General features: G+C 39.7%; 1 protein-coding gene across 10 annotated transcripts in view; it reads right to left on the bottom strand.

The window, feature by feature from the left end:
* The window catches only part of invs (inversin), a 313,548-nt gene that overhangs the window by 71,190 nt on the left and 228,980 nt on the right, over positions 1-13,378 (bottom strand). For all 10 annotated transcript variants that reach the window (XR_011349882.1, XM_069913577.1, XM_069913576.1 and 7 more), the window contains one exon: positions 2,622-2,932. Coding sequence is in view for 9 of the 10 variants with exons in the window: in XM_069913577.1 (XP_069769678.1) it covers positions 2,622-2,932 (311 nt within the window). In the remaining variant the exon portion in view is untranslated. The remainder of the gene's footprint in view (positions 1-2,621; positions 2,933-13,378) is intronic.

The following is a 13,378-nucleotide window of genomic DNA, read 5'->3' as shown; positions in this document are numbered from 1 at the left end:
AGGAGAAATTATAATGGGAGACAAAGAGATGGCTAGGAACTGGATGAGTATTTTGCATCAGTCTTCATTATAGAAGACATTAGCAGTATACCTGACTTGCAAGGGTATCAGAGAAGAGAGGTAAGTCCAGTTAGAAAGTGCTTGCAAAGATGAATAGTCTACATGTCTTTTGGTCTAGATGGAATGCACCCTTGGGTTCTGAAAGAAGTAGTGATAGAGACAATGGAGGCATTAGTAATGTTCTTCAAAGAATCAATAGATTCTGGCATAGCTCTGGAGGATTGGAAAATTGCAAAGGTCACTCCGCTATTTAAAAAGGGAGGGAGGCAGTAGAAAGGAAATTATAGACCTGCTGATCTAACATTGGTGGTTGGGAAGTTGTTGGAGTTGATTGGTTAAGAAGTACTTGGAGGTGCATGACAAAATAGGCCAAAGTCAACATGGTTTCCTTAAGGGAAAATCTTGCCTGGTGAAACAAATTTTTTTGTGGAAACCACAAGCAGACCAGACAAAGGAGGTTCAGTGGATGTTGTATATTTGGAACTTCATAAGGCCTTTGACAAGATCTTACACATGAGGCTGCTTACAAGATGACAGCCCATAAATTTGCAAGAAAGATACCAGGATTAGTAGAGTATTAGCTGATAGGTGGGAAACAGAAAGTGGAAATAAAGGGATCCTATTCTAGTTTGCTACTTGTTACTAGTGATATTCAATAGGTGTTGGTGTTGGGACAATTTATTATTACGTTGTATGTAACAATTTGGATTATGCAATAAGTGACTTTGTGGCTAAGTTTGCAGATGATACAAAGAAAGGTCAAAGGGCAGGTAGTGTTGTGGAAATGGAAGGCTGCAGAGAGATTTAGATGGGGAGAATGGGCAAAGTAATGGCAAATGACTAAAAAAAAACAACCTTCATCATCACCCTCTGCTTTCTTACATGACGCCAACTTTCTATCCGTTCTACTATCTCTGCTTGTCACTAAGAGAATAGATTTAACAAGCTGCCTACAGGATTGAAGTGACTGTGAAACTAGCAGCAAGCTTTGAATACCATGTTCCTTTTACTGTTCATTTGCAGTCAACGCAGAAGCCAGGTGCAAAGACATATGACCAGCTTCTTAAAAAGACAGTGCACTTTTTGTTCAGGAGGCCATTTTAAGTAAGCAGCACAAGAGTAAACAGCTTTTTGACCTCTTTTGTGGGAATGAGAAACCCACTTGGCCTCATTGTGTGGTTATGGACAGAATGTCAGAGTTCCTCCTTTTGCTAATAGAGGGATGAGAGACCACTTCGACTGATCCACAAAAAGAGTTTTAAAGTTGCAGAAGAAATGCTGCACTCTACTCGACTGACCTACGAAAAGGGTTCTCAATGCAAAAGAAGGCACTCGACTAAAAATGAAATTCATCTTAAAGCCTGTGTGTCTCACCCATCCAAAGCCTGGGTGTCACATCCACTTAAGGCTGCATGTCTCACCCATCCAAAGCCTGTGTATCTCAACCATCTTAAAGTCTGCAGGTTGCATCAATTTCAAACCCACATGTCATCACTGAATTTCTGAAACTGAACTTTGAACTGCCTTCTGAGAATTGAGCTTTGAGAATGTAGTGGCCTGGGGTATTCTACACACACCAATATATTCGCGCATAGTTAAAGTTAGATAATTGTATATAAATTTAGTTAAGTTTAGATAAGTTAATTAAATTAGAGTAGGTGTTATACAACTGTTGATTAATAATTAAAAATATTATTTTAAGTACAACGGCGTATGGGCTCATTTTTATTGCTGCTGTCGTGTATGTAACACTACTATGTGGAACCTTATTGAATAGCTTGCTGAAGTCAATTTATACATTAACAACTTTGCTTGTCAACCCTTTTAGTCACATCTTCAAAAATCTCGGTCAGATTTGTGAGATATGACCTTCTACTTACAAAACTGTTCTGACTATCCCTAAGATGCCTTTGTCCATTTAAGAAAAAGAGAAAAAATTTTCTTATCAACCGGACCCACCAGTAAACCTAACTAGGAGGGAGTGAAGGAGTTTAAAACATACAATGGAATCCTGTTATAACACGATAGTTTGGGTCACAGGGTTGCGCTAAATTGGGGATTTGGGAACCCGAGGTTCCCACTCACCGCGGCAGCCCGAGGGCCCCGCGGCAGCCCGAGGACCCCGCGGCAGCCCGAGGACCCCGCTCCCCGCAGCAGCCCGAGGACCCCGCGGTAGCCCAAGGACCCCACTCCCCGCGGCAGCCCGAGGTCCGCACTCCTAGGTCAGCCCAACGCCAGAGTCCAAAAACTCATCACTTTTTATCTGGATTCGTATTAAATCAGGGTTCCACTGGTGAAGCTGCTGAGAAAATGTTTGAAATTTATTAAAATTGCTTTGTTTTGATGGACAAGTGGGTGAAATTTTACAACACCTAGCATACACCAAACAATAAGAACACAAATAATTTCAAATATCTGAAATGAATACACCATATGTTATCTTACATAAAATATCTTGTATTCTAATTAACTGAGACACGCCTTGGAAGATCTACTAGTATCTACAAAAATGAAGCCAATGTGATGTTAGATATATTTTCTTCAAGATAAAGCTACTTCACCTTTTCTCTTTTTCATCTCTCTTTTTCCAGTTCTTGCAGTTGGAGAATTACTCTGAATAGCATCTGTATTTCTCCAATATTTCTCTTCAGATCTGCTTTTATGTTGGTTCTTTGAATCTTCGCTAATTTTCTGCTCCAATTGGGCACCTTCTGAAATGATGGCTGAGGGGGAGCATGATTCATTTATTGAATAAACATCTGAAAGATGGCAATTAAAGTCTCCAACTTTTGGTTGTACTTTTAACTCAGATCCCAGTCTCTTTTCCTTTTGAAACTCTGTCTCCCTCCTTTTATTCTCCTCTTCACGTTTCCTGCAATGAAAAATAAGCAAGAGGTTGCCGACATGAAGCACAACTTTTCAACCATATGGCAACAAATCAGTTGTGGAAAAGAGGTTGATCAGTGATTTCCCAGTCCTCCCACGAAGCATTGGCCAGAAAATTCAAGATCTTGAGTTTGGTTCTTCGTCAATTAGTTTAATAGAAAATTAAGTTTGAAAGGGCTGTGAATTCCCAAAGTGCACGATTCCTCATTTTGAGCATAGAAATGAGCAACAACACTATGGTTTATATTTCAAGCATTTATTAGATGAGGATTACTGAATTTTATGCATTGTTAATTTGAATAAGACATTTGTCTTTGCTAGAGAAAGGAAAATCTAAATCAGGATTTTATTGTCATATTTTAAATCTTAAGTAATGATGGTGTTCATGTAAATCACTGAGTTATCTGCAACAGAAGATTTTGACTATAAACTTTTTGGTTGCAAAGATGAGAAAGTTAGGACTTGATGCTGCCAAGTATTTACAGCCATTGATTAATATCAGAGGTAGGGAACATCTTAGAAAATTATGATTAATCTATACAGAAATACTGGAGAATCTCAGCACCTTTCGCAGCATCCGTAAGAGGTAAAAATATATAATTTTGGGCCTGAATCCTTCCTCAAAGAATGAATAATGTTATGAGTTCAGTGAATCCCATATTCCAGCAGCTATAGAAATGCACCAAAGCAACGGTTTCTTAAACAAAATTAGTTTAATTCTGAGTATAGAACAATAAGATTAACACTTCTTATCAACTCTTAAGTTATTTACACAATCCCTCCCCAACTGCAACCTAATCTAAGCACAAGTGTGTGTAGTATGTTTTCAAGAAAGTCCTTTTTACTGGCCAATCTTCCACTGTCCATGCTTACAAGGCTACAGTGTCCAGTAATCTTCAATCCTGTGCACAGAATCAGTCATTACATTCAAGCAAATTTCAGTACTTTACTTCGAATTACCAGGCAGGAAATTTGTGGGGAGTGTTACAAAGAGATGAGTGTTGTTTGTTGGACATCTCAAACAGGAGTGTCTTCCAGAAGAAACTTGTCTTCTTTCCAGGTTCTTCTCACAGAGTTAACCTCCTCTTCGCCACACTGGGAAGACTAGCTGCCACTCCTGATTTCCACAGAGAGTACTACCATATTAGAACTCTGCCCTGTCTTGAAAAAGGAAGCCTTTTCAGCAGGCTCCTCTTCTGTCCAGCCTCTCTTCAGACTGTCTCCTGGTGACCACCTTCTCTCTCATTCTCTGTCCCTCCCCTCCTGATGTTCCAGGCACAGTTTTTTTTTGGTTTCAGTTTGCAAATGATGCAATTTCCAGGCTTTACAAAAAAACATCTGGCCCAAATTTCTCTGCAAATGTTTCAGTTTCTGGGGTGTCCTTGCACATGTTGCACCTGCTCTCTGAACTTTGCAAGGCATTGTTCCGTCTGTAAAATACCCGCAACCTAACAGCTAACCCAATTCTAATCCCTTTTATAATATATTTAATTAACCCATTGCATCACAGTAAAAAGCAGGAAGACTTTGAAAAAAAGTCAAGGGGAAGAACAGAGGCCAACAGTCAAAAGGAAATAATTGGACATGGATAGGAGGATGGGAGACAAATTCTGTCTGGCACCGTCCAAGTGGATGGCATTAACGACTTCTTCGGTTTCTGTTAGCCCCACTCTATTTTTCCCTCTGTCTCTTTTTCTCTAGCTGTCTGTCTTTGTTTCCTTTTTGCTGCCTCCTTTCTCCCAGCTCTACATTCACAGAGCCAACTCCCCCTCCTCCAATCAATTCTCACCTTTCCCCTCTACTGTCCTATCCTTATCCAACTAACATCTTTTATCTGTTGATCTGTGCTCCAACCCCTTTCTTTTAATTCAGACGCCTGCCTGCTTTTTACTCGTATTTTGAAGAAGGGCTCAGGTCCAAAATGCCGGTTATATACCTCATGTGGATGCTTTGAGAACTACTGAGTTTCTCCATCATTTCTGTGTTTTTACTACAACTCCAGACTTTTGTGTTTCATATGATTAATCTACACTTGGAGACATAGCGATTAATGAGGGATGGTCAGCACTATTTCTTTGCCGGGAGAACTTGTTTACCAAATTTGAACTTTTTAAAAACAAATAACTATTTTGAGGTGGACAGTACAGTTGATCTTCAACAAGACATGTGACAACAAGGTTGGACCAAAAGATTAGAGCCAACATGATCCAAGGCAATTCAGCAAACTGTGCTGTCAGTTTGCTAGGCAGCTGACGATGAAAGGTTGATGTTGTGGTTGGAAGCCCGTGAGCAGTGGTTTTAATAGGGTTTGGTGTTGGGACCCTCAGTGTTTGTTATATATGTTAACAAATTGATTAAAAAGAAAGAAATTCAATTAGTAAATTTATAGATACCACAAACATTGGTAGTGTTGTTGACAGAGAGGAGGATAGTCTTAGGTTACAGAACAATTTTCGATGGGCTATTAAGTTGGGTGGAGCAATGGCAGGTGGAATTTAATCCTGATAAGTGCAATGTGATGCACTTTGGAAAGTCATACAAGGATAGAACTTCCATCATAAATGGTAGGGCCTGAAGGACTAACAGAGATCCCTGGGTTACACAACAGTTCTGTTCATGAGAACTGTCTATTAACTGAGTTTACTGGAATTCAGAAATGAACAATTTCTCCCAAAGATAAAGATACGTAATCAACATTTTGGGCTTGTTACTTCAATCACGGTGTCTGCAAATTTTCTTATTTTACCCCAATTTCTCCTAAAATTGTGATCTGAAATCTTTATCCTTCTTAGTCTTCGGAGATTAATTTACAAGGAGTAGGCTGACAGATGTTATCAGCAAGTGTAAGGAGTGTTTGACTGAATGCAGCTCAGGTGCAGTGAAGGGAGAGTTGATCTGCTAATCAGCATGAAAACCATCTAGAACTCACAGCAGGTGGCTTAGGGTTGGTAACATTTATTACCTGAAGAAGATTTTGAAGAACATTATGCATTTTTAATTTTATTTTAATTTAGAGATACAGCATAGTAACAGGCCTTTACACCAGCCTGTGCTGCCAAGTAAATCTGTGATCAATTAACCAATGAGCCCTGTACATCTTTTGAACATGGGAAGAAATCGGACCACCCAAAGGAAACTCTTGCAAACACAGGGAGCACAAGCTCCTTACAGTCAGAACTGGATTAGACCCTGGGTCGCTGGTGCCATAATAGTGATGTGATTCGATGAGTGATCTCTGTATTGTCTCCTGAGAAAGAGATTCAAACGCTCTTCCCAAGAGCAGAGTCTTGGAGGATTTGCCCATATCAGGTCTTGATAAGGTGATGAAGAAGACATATGTGATGCTGGCCTTCATCACTTGGGCACAATAGAAGAGTATAGAGAGCATGGTACAACTTCATAAAACTTTGCTAGGCCGCAGCTTGAGTAACGTATGCAGTTCTGGTCAGAAGGTGAATGCACTGGGGATGGTTCAAGGATATTCACCTTAATGTTATCGAGAGCGAAAATTTCAGTTATGAGGACTCTAGGTTTCTTGGAGCAAAGGAGGCTTTGAAGGAACGTGATAGAAAAATATTATATTAAGAGAAGTACAGATAGGGTGGATAGTGAGAAACTATTCCTAACCATAGGCATCTAAAGCCACAAGACTCAGGTGAAAAGAGGGTTAAAGGGCATCTGAAGATATTTTTAACTTGGAGGTTGGTTGCACATTGATTGAGGGGGATGGTGGAGGTTAATACAACATTAAAAAGTACCTGGACAACCATGTGAATCATCAAGGCATAGAAAACACTGACCAAATCCTGGTAAATGGGATTAGTAGAGATGAGCATTTTATAGTTGACATGAAGAGCTGAAGGGTCTGCTTCTACGTTATATGACCAAGACTCAATTTGAACTCTTCTTCTTTGGCTTGGCTTCGCGGACGAAGATTTATGGAGGGGGTAAAAAGTCCACGTCAGCTGCAGGCTCGTTTGTGGCTGACAAGTCCAATGCGGGACAGGCAGACACGGTTGCAGCGGTTGCAGGGGAAAATTGGTTGGTTGGGGTTGGGTGTTGGGTTTTTCCTCCTTTGCCTTTTGTCAGTGAGGTGGACTCTGCAGTCTTCTTCAAAGGAGGTTGCTGCCCGCCAAACTGTGAGGCGCCAAGATGCACGGTTTGAGGCGTTATCAGCCCACTGGTGGTGGTCAATGTGGCAGGCACCAAGAGATTTCTTTAGGCAGTCCTTGTACCTTTTCTTTGGTGCACCTCTGTCACGGTGGCCAGTGGAGAGCTCGCCATATAACACGATCTTGGGAAGGCGATGGTCCTCCATTCTGGAGACGTGACCCATCCAGCGCAGCTGGATCTTCAGCGTGGACTCAATTTGAACTATAGCATGCCAATAAAACAGCAATGAGATGTAGAAATACCAGTTTCTTTTTCTCCCTTCTGCCTTTCTCCTTTATTACTACCTCAGCTGAAACCAGGGATGAACCTGAAACTCATAAAACCTGTCTGGCACATTGCTTATTCACCAAATTAGTTGAGTTGGTAGAGGATTGGAGAATAGTACTGCATCAACTGTTAAAAGAAATAGCAAAAGAGGTGTAAACATTATAATAGATTGTGGAATCAGTTACAGTGAAAGAGGTTCAATATGCATACCTTATCCTCATTAGTGAATACTGACTGTCCACTGTACATTGGGGAGAAGTTCAACAACCATGGAGAGAGGAACAGCTTGAGAGTGTGATACCCCTGCATTTAAACTTGAATTGGTCTCAAAACAAGTTAAGCTAATAGTCAATATAACATTGAAAACTGAATTAGTTTCAAGTTGGAAAGCAAAATTTGCCAAATTATTTACATGAAATTTTGCCACAGGTATAATGTAACACAAAAAATATTAATGTTTGAAGTATTTGCCTTACATGACAATAATCTTGTTCAAAGGAAATCAGCAGGACTAAATTTAAATACAATAAGGTGATGCATTAAAGATGCAGCATCCGATCTCCAAAAGTGTTTCTTTGATTTGTGTTACATCATATATAACAGAGTATTTGGTATCTCACAAGTAACATATGTGTAACAATACTTGTCAAATGTAATTCAAGACATTATATTTTAAAAACTCTACTGTTCCTGTTATTTGCAATTCATTAGTAGAATGTTGACAGACAGCAAATAAATTATGTTGAATTCTGTTTCACAAAAATCCCAGCAAGCAATAAATTATTGATATAATGTGTCATCATAATTTTCCAAGAATGATAACTGATCTCTTTTCAAGACTTCCAATGAAGGTAGAACCCAAACAGGGAACAAATACAACCAGATAGTTAATCTAGTTAATTGCATCTAGTTAATTGATCTTAACTTCGGGTTTTTGGCAGGTGGAGCCCTGTGATTCTAATCGAAATAGCTACAGTTAAATATAGCTATTGACACAAAATAAAAGGACTGCAATTCTTTTACTGTGATAGAAGGAATAGATTCTAGCAGTTTACTTCTCATGTCTATCAGTAGCATCAATCCCCACTAGCTCAAAGTCTTGTCATGAGAAGAAAAAAAATGAAATCTGAAGCTAAGCAGGTAGTCTATACAAAACAACAAGGTCATATTATCTTTATTTTATGGAAGCATTAACTAAGAATAGTCATGAAAGATAATTATCCATAATTAGTGCCAACATAGTGCTGTGTACAACAAACCAGAGAACAAAAAGTTGGGTCAAACAACAGATTCCCTCTCTCTTTCTCACCTTAAATTCAATTGCACAGGGAGACTTTGTACAGCAGATAATATTTGCAGGAAGGTACTATTTTGTCTACACTCTTTACCCTACTCATTTAAAATTGAAAATGGCCCTAAAAAGAGATGGTGAGGCAGAAGGGGACAGGTGGGCAAGAGGAGGAATAAAACAACAAATGAGAATGACCAAAACTGTGTTGTTCCATGGAACTGTGTATTTACAATATTGAACATCCAGAAGTTTAAGAGGATCAAAAATTAACTGCCCAAAAATGAGTGCAAGGATGACAATGTCACATGATCACATGTCCACTGATTTCAGAGCAAGTAATATACAACTTCCTGTGGTCAGCTCATTTGAGAGTGCAACACAACATCCAGTGCAAATCAAGCTGTTGATAGGCTTCTTATTTGGCTTGGCTTCGCGGACGAAGATTTATGGAGGGGTAATGTCCACATCAGCTACAGGCTCGTTTGTGGCTGACAAGTCCGATGCGGAACAGGCAGACACGGTTGCAGGGGAAAATTGGTTGGCTGGGGTTGGGTGTTGGATTTTTCCTCCTTTGTCTTTTGTCAGTGAGGTGGGCTCTGCGGTCTTCTTCAAAGGAGGTTGCTGCCCGCCGAACTGTGAGGCGCCAAGATGCACGGTTTGAGGAGATATCAGCCCACTGGCGGTGGTCAATGTGGCAGGCACCAAGAGATTTCTTTAGGCAGTCCTTGTACCTCTTCTTTGGTGCACCTCTGTCACGGTGGCCAGTGGAGAGCTCGCCATATAACATGACCTTGGGAAGGCGATGGTCCTCCATTCTGGAGACGTGACCTACCCAGCGCAGTTGGATCTTCAGCAGCGTGGATTCGATGCTGTCGGCCTCTGCCATCTTGAGTACTTCGATGTTAGGGATGAAGTCGCTCCAATGCATGTTGAGGAGGGAGCGGAGACAATGCTGGTGGAAGCGTTCTAGGAGCCGTAGGTGATGCCGGTAGAGGACCCATGATTCGGAGCCGAACAGGAGTGTGGGTATGCTAATCTTTGTGAGATTTTTCAGATGGTTGTTTTTCCAGACTCTTTTGTGTAGTCTTCCAAAGGTGCTATTTGCCTTGGTGAGTCTGTTGTCTATCTCGTTGTCGATCCTTGCATCCGATGAAATGGTGCAGCCGAGTTAGGTAAACTGGTTGACCGTTTTGAGTTTTGTGTGCCCGATGGAGATGTGGGGGGGCTGGTAGTCATGGTGGGGCTCAGCAAATGGCCAATAGTGTGAGTGGCTTACATTTCTTCAAGGTAGTTCACACCTCTTGAAAGGGAGAGTGCAACACAACATGATAGATGATATAGATTATGGTAGTATATCAGGATGCCAAGATAAGGTGGTTAAGTAGGCATATATTATGTTTTCCTACATTAACTGATGATGAGAAAGTAAGAACATGGGGAATTGTGTTAACACTTGCCTGATAAAATAATGGGCTATTCCATAGCTAACATTGCAAATGTTTGTGGGATGAACACTGGAGTCATTTGTTTAAGTGAAAGCTCTTGTTGTCATCTTTTGATTTGGTGTAGAGACTCACAGATCAATAGCACAGCAATCTGTGGAAAAGCAAATGCATCATGACTGTAGCTAGGAAACCATACATTGATGAATGTAACAGCTGGACATTAAAAGATGAGTATCCTCAAATGTGAGTGAAATCAATGGCACCCTGCATCATTCTGGCAAAACCACTTTCTTGCTGTGTTTACAGTTGTCTGGGGAAAGAAAAAAATGTTTTCAACCCTTGTATATACATCAATATGAAAACTGGGTAAGTTAGAAGTCTGGAAGGACCCTTTGTATGTGAGGTGATCTTTTCTCAACAATCCCTGTATAGGAAATCCTCACACTTTTCTGAAGTTAGTAGTTGTTGATGAACAAGTAGTATATTCAGTGATGGCCTTGTGCAAGTGCAAGTTAAATACCATCATCTGGTAACAAAATCCAATGAATTTTATTGGTATTTTACCTGACATTTACCAGTTTCAGCTCCTCCCCTTTCCTGTTCAAGCAGGTAGTCAGCTTTGCATTTCTTCTTTTCATGCAGCATTCTGCCAAGTATGCTACTAAAGTCTCCCCAGTCCCAAAAAAACTGCAGTGTTCTGGAACACTCACTAGAGAGAAGGCAGGATCCTGTTTCCCCGGTCTCTGGAGGCCCCAACGCCAGAGTCCTGACTCCAAATCCTCCCTAGGTTTAATGCACATGCACACCAGGGAAGTAGGCCAAGGGGAGGGATCGGAGTCAGCATCCAGTGTACCGAGGAGGGAGGGAGTGGAGGGGAGGGGACGCCACTGAATGGTCCCGCTCCCACCCAGAAGCCCAAGGTTCGCACTCCAATCTGGGAGGTTGCTCTCCTTGATGATGCCGGGACAAGGGATTCTTCTGACTATTTGCAGCTGGGAGACAGCGGCATGCAGTTTGAGGGAGAGTTGGAGAGAAATTTGTTCATAGTGGATTAATATCACATATTTATATTGATCTATTGGATTTTAGATTAGCCCCAATAGCTAAGATTAAAGATGATTGGGAATGTGATCTTAATATAACTTTTTCAGATGAGAATCGGTGTTCCACTCTTAGTTTGATCAATGAACCTTCATTTTGTGCAAGGCACGGTTTATTACAATTTAAGGTGATACACAGAATACATATGTCTAAACTTAAATTATCCCATTTCTATGCAGGTGTTGATTTATTTTGTGAAAAGTGTAAAATTTTTGAAGCCTCATTGATTCATGTTTTGCAAGTGTCCTAAATTAGGAAGATATTGGCATAATATTTTTCATTCTCTGTAAATGATTTTTAAGATTAAATTAGATCCATGCCCTTTAATTGTCTGGTTTGGTTTTTCAAAATAACTGGATAAACTTTTATCGGCATCCCAAGAGAAAGATTTAGCTTTTAGCACATTGATAGCCAGATGAGCAGTTTTAATGAAATGAAAAGATGAACTCTCACCAATGCATGCACAGTGTAATGTCATATCTCATCCTAGAGAAAATTAGGTGTAATATTAAAGATAACAAGTTACAGTTTGAAAAGGTATGAGGCCCATTTATAGAAAACTATCATAGTTGGCAGTTTTAGGTGATATGGATGGTCTAGTGCTGATCCGCAGGCTTCTGGAGGTTGCGACTTGATGCACCTTTGTATTTTCCGGTGGTTTGATTAAGTAGCCTTGATTAGTGGGAGGGGTTATATTAGTATTAGTTTTAGGTTTTTTTTCTTTTAGATAAGTGGATTTATGGGCTTTAATTACAATTATCCTGGATAATATCCCTTCACCCCCCCACAGATTTTTTAAAGCTATAATGCCATTTGTTATAATAATATTTAACTGATTTACACGTATAATTATTTTAATAGACAATTGCATTTAATAATAAGGGATTGAATTTAAAATTTTTCATATTGAGCATTTACTTTAATTTCATGTTATTATTTTGTCTTGCTTTATTATTGTTATGTTAAACTCAATAAAAAATATTTTAAAAAGAAGAGAAAAGTCAAAAGGGGAACATGAAATGAGGACATTTGTTGTTCTAATTTCAACCTGTGAGGCCAGTTTGGCTCCGAAAAAATTTCAGATAAGTGAGAATTTCTGATTTTTTTTCCCAATATCCTCATTTATCCAAAATTTTTTAAAAATTTGGATAAATGAGGATTTCAGAGAATCCGATTTTGGATATTCTGAGTTGTACTGTCTAATCATTTTGTTCATGGCAACATGCTGAGCACATGACAATAACAGGACAACTGCAATCCCATCTAACAACATAAAACAGCATTGCAAGTGAAAAAGAATCATGATATCCCAATAATGAAAGTTTTTTACAACTTTATTCAACAATTTGCTGACCCACTGTGAACATTTGCAATGCCAAGCAACACGTACTCCCAAACAGTGCATTAGATAAATAGGGAGGAGGGGGATGGTGAGGGGAATCCTAACATGGAGAACAATGAACTTCATCCTTTTTATATCCTTTTAAATAAAGTATGATGAAGATACTAAAAATGAACTATACAGGAAAGCCAATAAAAATTTAGAACAGAAATTGGTATAATTAATTGTCATGCTTTGCAAGTTTGTTGATTTTCCAAATTTTACTGACAAATTCTACAGATTTGGAACTTGAAACTTAGAGCACAATTCAGGCCCTTCTGCCGACAACATTATGCTGACCTTTATAAACCTACTCCAAACAATCAAATTTTTACCTCCCTCTCCCCCATAACCCTCCATTTTTCTTGTATCAAAGTGCCTATCTAAGAGTCTTTTGAATGTCCCTAATGTACCAGCCTCCACCACCACCGGCAGCAATGCACTGCAGGCACCCACCATTCACTATGTGAAAAACCGGCCTCTGATAGCTCCCCTTTTTACTTTCCTTTATTCACCTTAAACAGATGTCCTCTGATACTGGCAAATTTCCATAACTTTAATGTACAAGTAGCCAATAAAGCACATGGCAATGTTTTGGCATAAGTGTTATCTAGTGTGTCAAGCCCCAGCAACATTCAAGATATTTATGTAATCATGGCATATGGTAGTTTTATTTCCATATTGTGGCTCAAAATACTCCTAAAGGCATGGCTTTTAGGAAACAAAAGGCAAGCATTGGAGGAGGAAACCCAAGAGACTTCTTGGTTCAAGATT

Source organism: Narcine bancroftii, chromosome 1 (assembly GCF_036971445.1).
Source record: "Narcine bancroftii isolate sNarBan1 chromosome 1, sNarBan1.hap1, whole genome shotgun sequence".
NCBI lineage: Eukaryota > Metazoa > Chordata > Chondrichthyes > Torpediniformes > Narcinidae > Narcine > Narcine bancroftii.
The sequence above is the reverse complement of the archived record's forward strand: the minus strand, read 5'-3'. Positions and strand labels throughout refer to the sequence as shown.